This window comes from Leptidea sinapis, chromosome 12, assembly GCF_905404315.1.
Source record: "Leptidea sinapis chromosome 12, ilLepSina1.1, whole genome shotgun sequence".
Lineage (NCBI taxonomy): Eukaryota > Metazoa > Arthropoda > Insecta > Lepidoptera > Pieridae > Leptidea > Leptidea sinapis.
In genome coordinates, this window is record NC_066276.1 from 10,659,634 (window position 1) to 10,674,835 (window position 15,202).

General features: G+C 33.3%; 1 protein-coding gene across 3 annotated transcripts; it reads right to left on the reverse strand.

Annotated features, from left to right (window-relative positions):
- Positions 1–314: 314 nt before the first annotated feature.
- LOC126967175 (pyruvate kinase-like) lies at positions 315–11,969 on the reverse strand. Of its 3 annotated transcripts, none has more exons than XM_050811648.1 (9): positions 11,763–11,969; positions 10,883–11,109; positions 9,816–10,145; positions 8,946–9,092; positions 8,068–8,178; positions 6,329–6,571; positions 4,471–4,669; positions 1,815–2,013; positions 315–379 (listed from the first exon to the last, which is right to left on the reverse strand). In XM_050811648.1, the coding sequence occupies exons 1-9, from the start codon at positions 11,893–11,895 to the stop codon at positions 373–375; spliced, it is 1,596 nt and encodes a 531-aa protein (XP_050667605.1). In that variant the 5' UTR covers positions 11,896–11,969; the 3' UTR covers positions 315–372. The 3 variants fall into 3 exon arrangements, with proteins under 3 accessions (XP_050667605.1, XP_050667602.1, XP_050667606.1); XM_050811645.1 differs by having other exon boundaries at positions 4,447–4,669; XM_050811649.1 differs by lacking the exons at positions 315–379; positions 4,471–4,669 and having other exon boundaries at positions 1,913–2,013.
- Positions 11,970–15,202: the final 3,233 nt, after the last annotated feature.

Here is a 15,202-nt window from a genome sequence, read left to right on the forward strand (position 1 = left end):
CGCCAATATTCGTCTTTACACGAGGCATCCTCAGGACGTGTTGACTCGCCAAAATCTGGCATGAGACTCAATATGTTTCGTGCCAGATTTGTTGCCATATGGCAACGGCATGAGACCACCGTTTAGTACTCTGTTATTTGTTTAACACACAAGACATTAATAAATTCAGACAACAGAAATACACGAACCACATGTACTAGTCTTAGCATACATACGAATAAATAGAAATGAAACATGAAATATAAATCTTATATATTTTAATCTCAAACAAATATAAAAAATAAACTATTCTAGAAAAATAAACTATATTTTTATGCATTATTGTAAATGTGTGGAATATTATATTTCTTTTAATTGGCATCATTTTCTTCTTTAACACCTGCAATTTAAATAATTAAAATTATGAAACTACTAAGACAAATATTTATACTTGCGATATAGATCTGTAAATAAAATATTTAGATTGTTTTTGAACAAACAGAAAAATATATAGAGGTGGGTATGTAAAAAGTTTCATATACCATTTATTTGTATGAAAATTGTTTTCTATGAGTTTTTTATATGTTATTAGCTGACCTAGCAAACGTTGAATTGCCATAATATAAAGAAAAAAAAAAAAACAATAATTAAAATTTTTGGATTATTAAAAATAGATGACGATCGATTTTCGACTCGATTCGACAAATTTATCGTAAATATATAAAATTTATCGTACGACAATTATTGTATTCGATTGCCATCTAACAACCCTATTGCGGATCTGTGGATTGAACAGAATACTATAAAAATCACAATACAAAAATAGTTGTACATCGTGGCGAAAATTTGAAGTTGTATGTATTTTTTCAATGCAAAATCATAATAAAAAAATTGTCATAAAAATAAAAGATAAAAATATTTTGGCGTGGGTTGCCCTTAGGGGTATGAAAAATAGATGTTGGCCGATTCTCACGCCTACCCGATTTACACATACAAATCGGTTCAGCCGTTTCGGAGGAGTTTGGTAACAAACACCGCGACAGGAGAATTTTATATATTAAATGACATTTTGTTTTTTATAGGAGTAATAGACGAGATGGCGTTCAACCTTTTGGGAAGCGTATCTTCTACTTATATGATAACATATAACAGTAGGAATATAACAATACCAAGGTTTTGTGTTATATTTTATAATAAACTCCCAAATGAAATTAAAATATTACATATTAAAAAATTTAAATGTATCGTAAAAAATAAATTAACATCTAAGGCCTATTATAATGTGAAAGATTATTTGAATGATAAAGAAATATGGAATTAATGTTCTAAATTTTGTTAATGAATATTGTTATACTCATTTGAATACTATTGTAACTTTTGTACTTCATCCTTACTTGCACTAAATAACTTATAGTTTTACAGTGAATAAAGATTTTTTGACTTTGACTTTGAATATAATAAGAATCGCAACGCATCAAAATCACCAAACACGTAGTGAAGTTGGATAAGACCTCGATCCTACAGAAACTTATGGAATAATGTTTTATGAGTCTGAAAAAATAATATGGTTCTATATCACTTTGGAGAATGGATTGGTTTTCAGTTTTCAGTAACCATAAATTAATAATGATTTAATGAATTATTATGATGTTCCATTAATTTAATTTAGTCTTTGCTATGTAATATATTTATACAGATATAAGTGATGACTGTGGCAACCTCTTCACAATTAATTGCAATACGATTTGGTTAGTGACCAAATTGGATTTTCAAAACCGTGAAATCGGCCTGATTCGCAAAATCTCCTGTAAATCTATATGATATTTGAAACTTACTCGACTAGATGCTTCTTTGAAATGCTGACTTCCCAGACCCTCACCATATCACAGAAGGAGCTGTTGTCAGCGCCTCTCTGTAGCGTGACGTAATAGTCGCGGTATTGCAGCCAACCTCTTTGCACGGCGTACTCTATGGCGTACTTTACACGATCTTCGATAGCTTCATACCAGTCTTTGAAAGGTTTTTCTTGATTCACTGTATTAAACATAGTTTTTCAGAAAAATAATAATTTATATACTTACATTTTTTTTATGGAATAGGAGGACAAACGAGCGTACGGGTGGGTCACCTGGTGTTAAGTGATCACCGCCACCCACATTCTCTTGCAACACCAGAGGAATCACAAGAGCGTTGCCGGCCTTTACATATCTTACTGGGGACTAAAAAATTTTTTTTTGATTTTTATCGCCTGTGTGCCGGTTTTTTATGTGTTAACCGACAATCGGTTAACCGATAGAACACGAGGTTAAACTGATTTAAATTAATTGAAAAGTATTAGTGTAAGTATGTTTAATTCATATAAAAAAGTTAATTAAAATAACATGCTATTTTAAACAATTATTATATAATACAGCGTTTTGATAGAATCAGTTCAAATCAAAACATATTTATTGTTATCTTAAATTAACTGTACTTTGACAAACACAATATTTTTTTACTTATAGATAATGTGTACCTTTTTTGTGTTGGCCAATATTTGAAGGAACAAAACTGATTTATTGGGATTTTCAATCACACCTATTGATTATTATTATTGTTTTTGAAAAAGTTCCTCGCAAAAAAATCATACAATTATTAACACAATATTCAATTCAATTTATGTTGCCGGGTACTAACGTATGTACTAGCAAGTTATTTATTTTTATTATTATTTTTCAAGAAAGTTAAATTTTCCGCCAAACCGCAAAACAAATGACAAATGAATAGAACACATACACAATTACATTCGTAAGGAGTTCTATTTTATAAATCTAAGTTTATTTTTTGTTATTTATAAAAGGATTTTACATTTTCAAAATAGATTTACTTCCTTCCGTAACAACCGCTTTGGAAATAAATAACACTCTGAGAGAGAAGAAACTGCACAAGAAAATCTCCTTGTTTTCTTTCTTGCGCTGCTTATATACAAAATTTTTGTAAGATTTGTCGCCTAGTGCCAGACTTGGAGCTTACATATTATTCCATTGTTGAGTGGTAAGACTTACGTCAGATAATTTTATTAAAAAAATTATAGAAGAGAACTTATTGTAAGGTACCTAGTAATTCCTTATTTCCAGCATTGTAACAATGAAAACCACTGTTTAGAGGAAAAACGGTAACGATTTTTTTAAACGTGTATAAAATTTTCATACATTTGTATTTAATTTTGAATGGGAGAACACGCTGTTCTCATATCGTTTTGAGCTGGAAATACCGCACAAGGGAATTCATTGCACAGTTTCGTTGTAGGCGATATTTTAAAAAAATAGATTAAGAATGTTATTATTCTTCCTGTCGAATATTATATCTTAGACCATTTATACGTCTAGATAGACTATAACTATGACTATATGAAAACGTCGAAAAAAATAGACTTTAGAACCACTATGTACGCACACTAACACAGTGTTATACAAATAGCGAGTGTAAGACGTAGCTTGTCTGCATGCATTGGTGTGCGTGACTAAGTGTACTAATTCCTGGCCTGTTTTTATCGGTTGTCTTACACAGCTGTCATAGTCTATCTAGACGTATAAATCAAAGAGGATGTAAATACTACGTAATAAGAGGCGCGACTGCCTGAGTAAAAATTTAAATTTAGTTTACTATGAAACGTGCAAACATTTGACATAAGTTTAAAATAGAAGTAATTACAGTATCGCGATTAGCGATGAAGTAAAATCCGTCTAAGTTTGAAAGCGAACAGTTGCTTCAAACGTAGTGGATTTCGGGTCTCATTTTTTTTGCAAGATTATAGACGTCATCTGTCAATCTACCAATGACTGCACGTTTCATACGATCGAGTGAATGGCTTTTTTCTTAGAGAGTTTCGCTAGGATGGTATAAATGATCTAAGCAATAAAACAGTGGCAAGAGTTTCTTGTCACTCTTTCTCTTACAGCTCAACTATTGGTCAAGAGGAGGTAAATGGTAAAATGACAATACATTACATTACTTCGCCAGTGGGAAGCTCCATTGCACAGGATGCTGGCTAGATTATGGGTACCACAACGGCGCCTATTTCTGCCATGAAGCAGTAATATGTACGCATTCCTGTATTTTGGTATGAAAGGCGCCGTAGCTAGTGAGCTACGATACATATACAATTTCACAAAATTACCGGGAAAATGAAACTTAACATACAAATGTCTCAAGGTGACGAGCGCAGTTGTAGTGCCGCTCAGAATTATTGGGATTTTTCAAGAATCCTGAGCGGCACTGCATTGTAATGGGCAGGGCGTATCAATTACCATCAGCTGAACGTCCTGCTCATCTCGCCCCTTATTTTCATAAAGAAAACTTATACATTGTGAGTATTGTGAGTTGTGACACATTTGCAATACTAATAACTTAATATATCCCCGCGTCTTTACTTCACGCGAATCACTAAGAGCACGGGCTGAATTTAAATTACACTAGTTGTTTAACCTTTGTACATTAACGGCATGACACCTCTGTACGTGTGCAGTAGCCGTATGATGCTCAATTTAGTGCTAACGGTGATAATGAGAGCTGAAGGCCTCATCCAGTGGAGCGCCTTCATAGTTTTCCCGGAAACAGTGGGTATGACAATCACACGCGCTTTACTTAGATTCGCGACCATGGCACATGATATAACGGCGGCCTCTGCTGCGTTTATTGGCATTTTTACCTGAAAATAAATCTCATTCGATAAAATTAACCATAAATACCATATAAAATATGTTAGAGATTTCCATCTATCTTTTATTTTTATGATAAAAGGGGGCGAGACGAGCAGGACGTTCAGCTGATGGTAATTGATACGTCATGCCCATTACAATGCAGTAGCGCTCAGGATTCTTGAAAAACCCAAAAATTCTGAGCGGCACTACTACTGCGCTCGTCACCTTGACACATAAGATGTTAAGCCTCATTTGCCCATAGTAATTTCACTAGCTACGGCGCCATTCAGACCGAAACACAATAACACATAACCATTACTGCTTCACGGCATAAATAGGCGCCGTTGTGGTACCCATAATCTAGCCGGCATCCTGTCAAAGGACCCTCCCACTGGTAAATTATATAAATCAACCTATATATTGACTCATTATAATATCTCCGAAACCATAAGGCGTAGAGATTTGCAATTTGGTAGAAATATTCCTTTCGCCGAGCACAGATCAGCTAAGAACGGATTTTACGAAATTCCACCCGAAAATTTTTTTTTATTACGAACAGAACAACGTCTGTCGGGTCAACTACTACTAAATAAAGCACATAAATACCATACTATACACCAGCGAAAATAAATTTATAGATAAAATTTCAACAAGACATGAAGCACTTGCAAGAATAATTATTTATAGTGCTATAAATAATAACGTGCAAAAGATTTTAATGTAATGTCCCGTGGTGAAATTCGGTTGCTGGTATTCTAACCTCAACAATAAAACACTCCAACCACTCTTCGTGATAATTTATGCGAGAGCCATATCCTGTGAAGTCAATTTAAAAATTCACCGCTTCACGATAATGTAAGACATTCCATATCCAAACATTTACTAAAAAACGTCCGCTTGTACAGCCAACTGACGGCTGCTATACTCCCGAATAAATTACTATCTACAGATAGAAATAAATTGCTACCTTCTACTGTCAGTAATTAGCTGTCAATAATGTGAAGCTGTCCCAATGTACCCGATAAGTCATTCTTATCGCCTTATATTGGGACGCGTGAATTGTAATTTCTATACACACTTCTATCGCTGGCAACCTATACGTCATCCCATTGACAGACAGCGTGTACGGATACGGTTATTTACCGTCGATAAGTTTATTGGGACAGAAAATACAACGATAGTTACGATTTCTATCTCAAGTAGGAGATAGACTGAATATTGGGAACGGCCGTTAGAGACCTTCAATTTTAAGAGAATATCTTAAAAGCTCTCCACATCTCTTGAACTCTGGTGTATATATATTAACCTTTAAAACGTTTGTTGGTGCGCATATAAATTTTATAAATAATTAAAATTTCTTTATAAAAATGGCTAATAATTTGTCGTCATAAATAGTCGTCAGTTTGAAACTGGAAATACAATTATTTAATTGGAAACAAATAAAAATACCTTAATTTGAGATATGCTCAATGCTACGAATTTTATTATATTGACAGTTTTATTGTTCTAATTCAAATATTTGTTATTCAAAATAGGATTTAAAATCACTCCTTAAAAGTCCCACTCGAAAAAGTATGCCTCAGTCCTGAGAAGAACGGGATGAATCATTTTCAAGTCCTATATTGAAAACGTCAACCGCCTGAAATTCAATTCAACAAATGGAATACCTCATCCAGAATTCTCCAAAAATTAATTTTACTCGTAACAAGTGGTTCTACGAAGTAGCACAATTCATTTAAGGCACGCAACACTTGTAGTGCTAAATCGACGTCAAAACAATCTTGCAGTACAAAACCACTAACGCCGTCCATAATAGCGTTTACAACATCCGATATTTCATTGATGTGAAATACACCGGTACATATTGCTTCTTTAAACACCCCGCCGGAAAGATACATAGGTTTGCCAGCCTGAAACAAATTGTGAAAAAAACGGTGTTTGCTTTAAACAACACGATAGAAGTGAAGAATACATTTTTTTTTACCTATTCCTAAAGTAGTGGTAACGTCGTGGGTCGGGTCGTTGCCTGTTGTGTGTGGAGTTTTTTTTTTAATTTACATTTTATTTTTCCTGCCGCCGAATTCCACCTTCGCACGACACGCCACAAGTTAGTATATCATCCCCACCATCTGGATGTGTGGCGGTCCGCCACAGTGCGGTTTTCAAGGTGCTTTCTTCCACGTACTACAAAGCTGTGGAATGAGCTTCCTTGTGCGGTGTTTCCGGGACGATACGACATGGGTACCTTCAAAACAAGCGCGTACACCTTCCTTAAAGGCCGGCAACGCTCTTGTGATTCCTCTGGTGTTGCAAGAGAATGCGGGCGGCGGTGATCACTTAACACCAGGTGACCCGTACGCTCGTTTGTCTTCCTATTCCATATAAAAAAAAAATATTTATTCGTGTAAGTCATGACGATTGAGTATCTTTGTTGCATCGCGTCACATAGATTGTAACTAAAAAAAATGAAATAAAGGTAAAATGTATATAACCTTCAGATCAAATTTTGAATAAATTTGATTTAATTTCAGTTTTTTTTTTAATTTTCAGATATATTTTTACGGCGTATTTGTATTTAAATTTCTACGGTGAATATTTTTTGACCATAGACTAGCGTATAGGCGAACTGGAAGATTTGTCAATAAGTCAAGCATATAATAATTTAATATTCAAAACACTAAGGAGCTAATTTCAAGTGTGGCTAACTATTGACGACTTGTCAATCAAAACTAGCGACAATAAAATCGATTCGCTTTCCTTTTCTAGTGTGCTGTATCTTGGTTGGAGATTTTCTTTTTGTCTTGCATGCTGTGTTAGTCTATACGATAGTTTCAGTAAGTGTATGATTCTGATCTATTTATAATTCTGTAATACCATTCGCACATTTTAAAATTTTCACTCATTAATAAAATAAATGATAATAAGAAATTGAAGGTTATATTATTATTAGCACATAACAATATGACGTTGTTATTGAATATCAACAAATATGGCTGTATGGGCTTGAACCCTTTGCCTATCCTAATAATGGAAACGAAAAACAAAAACCGAGAACAAATTAACGAATGTCAGAAAATTTCTGAAAACTTATAAATTATTTATTGCAATAGTAGTAATAAATAAACAATAAAAACACTTGAAGATCTTTAAAAAATATTACTGAGCATTTTGAAATATTTTTTAAAACCATTAAATTATAACGACTCAAAAAATTCCTTCAATTGACTTTTGAACTGAGCGTTACTTCCGTCAGAAATAAAATCCCCAAGTCGCGCCAAAAGAAGTTTTACTTCAAAACTATTCTTATCACTTCACATTATTTAAAATCTTATGTGACAATTATTAATAAATAAAATTATTTTCTTATTAGTTTGGTGCGTTTGTTTAATTTAATAATTTATATTACCTGCAAACATTTACTACTAATCCATTTTTGAATCTGTGGCAATCTTAATTTTAGTGATGCACTTGTTTCATACGGCAAAAAATCTCTTGCAAATATAACACCGTCGCATTCCTGTGTAATACAATATTTAGTTTTAAATAATCATTGAGTGATGTCTAATTAAAGAATAGTAAATGGTAGTTATTGAGAAGGAAATGTTGAGTTGGTCGATTGACTATTTGTAGATACAAATTTATAGTATCAACCCTTTAATTAAGCCTCTCTTTCTTCGTTCCTTGCTAGTCTATCTCAATTTCCTATGTCGCATATAACATTCCTATGTACGAAACTTACAAAATATAATAAAAAGGCATAAAAGGCATTTATTTTCTCAAAATTGATTCCTTTAAAATTCTTTTTGATGTCATTTCTAATAACTACTAGATACTACTACCGCTTCGGAAACAAATGGCGCTCTGAGAGAGAAGAAGCGGCGCAAGAAACTCTCCCAGCATTCTTTTTTTGCGCTCTTTTCAATAAAAATATACAATATTGTACAGTCATTTCTATAGCTATAAAATAATCACAATCTAGTCCGATCATTTAGATATTCAGCAGTGGAGTAATAGGATTTACGACAGAGCTATTTTTTTTATAAAACATTTAAATTTATTTATAGATAATGCCTGAACAGTGGCTTTATTATAGAAGTGTATACATTTACCCTTAAAGCTATTATGTATCTTATGAAGCCTACTAGAATTAGTTACAAGCAATCCCTTATTTCTAGTGTTATAATAATCATAACTAAGTATTTATATATTGAACAAATAATTAAACACCGTATTCTGTGATTTTTGACGTTATGATTGGACTGATAAGGTAATAAAAATCATAACCTTGATAATTTCATCTGCGTTCTCTAGATCTTCCCCAGTACATAAGCCACAAAATATTAACGGCTTTGCTATTTTATTTCCTATATGTTTTTTGATTTCTTTTATTGTTTCTGCATTGCGTACATAATTGACGACAATCATGTCTATCTGAAACACAAGAGTAATACAGAACAGTCATGACTCTCTATCTCATTCAACTGCTGTTTGTGTCTTTAATCTATCCAACGGTTATAATCAACGAAACCAGGCCTTGAAAATGGGATGATAACTTACAAGCTTTTTAACGAAGTAATTAATATTAATTGTAGTTCAAATATCATTATTCAGAATTATTTTAGTATTTTTTCCGTCTGATGAATTTTCAACTTTCAATATGTTGTTATATTTTATGTTCAGTAAAAACATTTGTGACTGAATTATAATTTAAACTTAACTTGGAACTCACTCAGGTATTTCATGGTTGATACTGTGGGTACCATAATAACCTGCTCATCCACCATAAGTGTTGGCGAAACTTCTATGATGCAATAATTTTCAGGTGTTGCAAGAGAGTATGGGTTGCATTACTTACAAGAAGGTGACGTAGGACCTTTTGTCCCTCTGATCCACAAAGTTGTTGTTTATTTCATGTCATCCTTCAATGAACCCAACATCTCCTGTGTTTCCATAATCAACCCCTCCCATAAATAATTCGCCGCCAGTTTTAATTTACTTTCTAAGTACTGAAGATTTATAATATTATGAGGTCGAATAGTACAATTTGTACTTCATCACATTAAGATTTTGCGAACGTTACTCTGTTGGATTTTACCCGAACAAACTACTAAATAATATAAATGAATTATGAAATCGAAATTGTTTTATACTTACTTGATATGCTAACGCAAAGTTAACAATTTCTAAATCTTTCTTTGTAATATTCGGTCGAGTAGGCGAAATGCCTCTAGCACAAAAATTGCAAACATTTTTCAATATACCGCCTTTTATTACAATGCAATTAATATTTTCAAAATCTATTTTTTCAATACAATGTAATATTATTTCATCAGAAGCGATAGATATCTCAGTTCCAATTGGTATGTCACTTTCTAAGTATGGATTATCAATAAATATGTTATGATCATTGCATCTGTTATATTCGTCCATATTGCATGTTATTTTAACGACAGATCCCTTGGTTATTTTAACTTGATCAGCATTCTGAAATAATAAATAATTTAATATAACATGTAGATCTTTTCTTTTATCTCAATTAGTACCAATTGACTGATAAAAACTTCCAATCGAAATGTGCTTTAAGATTTTTTTTATACAACAACAAAGTACCACCTTTGCTGAGAAAAGGGTCATGGGTCATCCAAAAGTCGGAAAGAACAATGTCAAGTTATCAGAACACTAAAATGATAAGCGATGTAGCAGTAGCTATCTGTATGAGTGAGTGTTCGTCAAATAGTAGATAGTTCAGGTACTTAAGAAATTCCATCGATAGTATTAGGTCGACGGTTGATGTCTGTTGCTACATTATTCATCTAGATAAAAGAAATTACTCTTATGAATGTTAATTCTTTTTTCTCTTTTCTGGTTACTACTACGTCGGAAAAAGTTGATATTTAATTAGAAAGAAATGGCAAGACAAATACAATATGTAAATAATGACACAAAAATTCTCAATATGAGTAAATCAAAAAATAAATTTAATTTTGTAAATAAAACACAAAAGTTATTAAGTACAACTTTCAACATACAAGAACTCAATCAAATAATATAAATTTAATTCTCTCATTATACAACGTCTTAAGTTACGAATTAGATCTTACTGTCGCTGTTCTAGTCAGTAAGAGTCAGTGGACTAACTGCTTGCTCCATCACTCGATATCGTAGAAAAACATAAATTTTATTTAAAAAAGCTTAAAGTGTAAACTGTCTACTTATCTTACGTTTTCTAGAAGACCAGTCTTTACGACGATGGTTTTTAACTCCACGCAGGTGGCAATAGGCCACTCGCTAATACCAAATTTACGACAGCAAGCATCGGCTGCCTTGTCAAGTTTACCAATCATACGAAGTTTGTCACCCTTACTACTATAAGACATCTTAAATTTCACTATGTTTATTCCACATTCTAACATTTGCTGGATGTCTACGGGCGTTATTTGAGGATCCGCTGTAAAGCAACGTTTCAATTACCTACTTGTCATAAAATTAAAAGTAGTTTTAATTATTATTATAGTAAGATAAGTAAGATGTTATGGTTAATCCCAGTATCAACTTGAAATATCATACCACATGTAATGTAGAGTTATTAGAATTCATTATTACTTATCATTGCGTAAAGACATTGCTTTATTGCATGTATCTTGGGGAAGTGTTACGTAGGGGCGTGCATATCATATAGGCAGTGCCTACCTCGTTATGTACCTAAATAAATATAGCACTAGTGTTAAAGTTAATTTGTTTCCGTGTTTTTATTACCAAGCTTCTATTGAACCAAATTTTTTTCTTACGCTAGTTACTAAATACCTACGGCAAGCAATCTTTGCTTATTACAAAGCTCAACTACGACTAGTTAGATCAACAGTACCTACCTTCCTAGAAAACCAATGCACACCCCTAGTGTTACGAAGAGCTATTTGAGCTGAGTCCCGCCGCGGAATCCAATTAATTCACATGTGCTAAAACTCCACAGTGAAATTTTCTCTTGTATTATCACTCTGGTTTTCATAAGTACTTCGGTAAGTTCAGGTAACTGACCAGTAATGCTCATTTAGCCTTTTCTTTTCAAAATATTTTATCTTAATATTATAAAGAGATTCTTACCAAGTGTGACAATAATTGGACACCTCCTAAAGCGATTCACAGGCTGCTCTAATATATCTGGTCGACTTATATCGATATCCTCAAATTCTATAGTTTCAGGCTTCTTTTCATCCTGTTTTTCTGAGTTCGCCATTACTGTTTATTGAGAAATGGTAAACTTATACAAAATATTTGATTACATAAAAATAAATATATGTTTATATAATACTGGCGTATACAGAAATGTCAGAAATTAGGTTGACACTACTTTGACTGAATAAATGAAACAAAGAGAAGAACCTTTTTCTTAGTCGTGTTTTTATGTGAATAACAAATAACAATTATTATATACTGGCTCATTCAACTGTTTGTGTTCTGTGCAAATAAAAACTCTTCTCACTTCTAGCAATTTCCAGTTGCTATGGTTATTTGGGTAACATTCTAGCTTCCGTCAAACTGCATCTAGTTTCATACGTACTAATATTATAAATGTGAATATAAGTTTGTTTGTTCATTCCTAAGCCACCGAACCGATTTTTATAAAATTTAGTACAGAGATAGACTAGAGCTTGAAAAGGACATAGGCTATCTTTTTATTGCAAAAAAATAAATGGAGGGGTTGATATAGGGGATGGCAGTTTGTATGGAAATTGGTCCTTATCGAAGATAAAACCATGAAACTTTGTATTTAGGCACTTGATTAGTAATAATTTTTAATCATTTGTTCGAGCATTTTTTAGACTTTGACCTACACGGGGATGCAATAGGAGATTAAATTTCACAGGGAAATACTATTAAACAGACTGTCCAGAATGACAAGAGATATCCGCTGTATCATAAAAGTGCGCTGCCAGCAGAAAAGCTGGACGGAAAGAGCAGTTTGTATGTGTATTATTTGAAAAGTATCCTAAAAAGTAAAGAAAATTGCCCAAAGTAACTATTCAGAGCGGATGAAGTCGCGGGTAATAGCTAGTTAGTAGTATAATGCTCTCATCTCTTTATCTGGTGCGTGCTTCACCGAATTGATCGGATACAATGAAATTGCTGAGGTAGCAGTCTCTTGTTTGATGAAGCACATGGCGTTACGTAGAGACAAATATTTCCGAAGGATTCTGTAGCCTTTATTAGCTTTTACTGACATAGGTCGATACGAAAACTATTTTTAAGAGTAAAGAATATTTTTAAATTTTATTTTAAATATATAATATAAATTTTTAGTGCTTAGTGAAATACTTAGTAATATTATGACTTCCTTACTTATAAATTTGTAACAGTTTTAAAAATATAGTGAATGTTTTTCTAAGGAAATAAAGAAATATTGAAAGCAAATCTGGTAAATATAACGTTGGAATCTTTGGCAAAGAATCGCCTTGTGTTTGATCTGTCGTTGCAAGCTAATGGACAAACAAGGGTCTGCTAGGGCTATCACTCACATGAATATTAAATTTTTGTTGTATATAGAATATAGGCTAAAAAAAAGCTACAGGACCACCTTATAGAAAGATATAAAATACTCAATAAGTGGCCTAATATTGTTGTTTATTGTTGATCACCTACTACTACTATACTCATCAAAAATTCCTTGAAAATCTAAGTAAAGAAAAGCATCGCTACATAAATGTGATTAAGTTTTTAAGCGGATGAACAAGGAAGACTTTTTTAAAGGAAAAGTAGGACAAACGAGCGTACGGGTCACTTGGTGTTAAGTGATTACCGCCGCCCACATTCTCTTGTAATACCAGAGGAATCACAGGAGCGTTGCCAGACTTTAAGGATTTAAACGTTTTTTTTGAATATACTCATGTCGTATCGTCCCGGAAACACCGCAAAAGGAAGCTCATTCCACAGCTTTGTAGTACGTCAAAGAAAGCTCCTCCAAGACCGCCCTGTGGAGGACCGCCACACATCCAGATGGTGGGGATGATATCCTAACTTGTGGCGTGTCGTGCGAAGGTGGAATTTGACGGCAGGAATCAGGCTAAACAGCTCTTCGGAAAACTTTAATGAGTCCGGTACCATTCCTTTTGAGTATAAGTGCCTGCATGAACGTGTTAGCATTTAGCAGTATCGACCCAGGGGCACACTTTCTGAGCATGATGGGAAACATGCCATGCCCTTGGTGGTCGGCGATGTCTTTCGGTTATCGTTAAGAGTCAAGGTCGAGGCAAAAATAGTGCCCAGAAAATCGGGCTACTCTTTTGCTGTATGCTGTATTGTATGTAGGCGGCAGTGGAAGGCTCCTTTGCACCGGATGCCGGCTAGATGGGTACCATGACGGCGCCTATTTCTGCCGTGAAGCAGTAATGCGTAAGCATTACTGTTTTCAGTCTGAAAGGCGCCGCAGTTAGTGAAATTACTGGGCAAATCTTATATCTCAAGGTGACGAACGCAGTTGCAGTGCCTCTCAGAATTTTTTGGCTTTTTCAAGAATCCTGAGCGGTACTGCTTTGTAAAGGGCAGGGCGTATCAATTACCATCAGCTGAACGTCCTGCTCGTCTCGTCCCATATTTTCATAAAAAAGGGAACAGCTGATTGATTGTTTTTAAAAGAAGACTGCATCAGTGGTTAATAAATAAGTGCTTCTATAGTTTAAATGAATTTTTCGATACAAAATGAATATAAGGTAATATGAATTAGTCTATAATTTAATAGTTACATAAAAGTATAATTAATTAGTTTGATAATATTATATATGTATGTAAATTATTTACCTTTATGACATTAAATTTGTTAACATGATACATAGGTTCTAAATGGATTATTAAATTATTTCCTACTTATAATATATTTAATTTTTAATTTTATAAATATGTATAAATGATAGCATTGTGAAATCCGACAGGTTTCAGTATAACAGTAGTGTGTTGGTATTTAGACGATTTTATAACATATTTTGCCTTTTGACAACATCTTGAAATTCCGTGTTTTGTATTTTTGTATTTTGAATTAACTAGGATTCTTTAAAAGCTGAAGCACGGTTGTAAGTCATCATCAATACGACTGTTTTTGCTGTCAACTGCTGCATTCATTGACGCTTCGAATCAGAATGAAAAGTCAAAATGCGACAGCCCTAACTGAAACAATGTTGATTTTCAGTTACCGCGCGACATTCTTGTATCTTGCAAGATTTATTGTAGCAAATAGTACTCGTCGAAAGAGAAGAATTATTGATATACCTACGTAGGTGTTTTTTTTACAAACTTATCACTTCCTTTGTATCATTTTATTATTAGTTATAATATAAACTACATTAAAATTTTCTAAGTAGATTCAATCATTAATTTCAAGTACTGCTTTTACGTCTGGTTGGCTAAGTGGTCTAATGCGGCAGATTTATGAGCATGGGTTCGAACCCTTCACCCTTTTTATTCTAGAATAAGTAAAACATCATAGATATATATTTTTAGATAGTTATGTCTATATTAATGTTATGTTATTTTGTTAAAAAAAGTTTGCATCG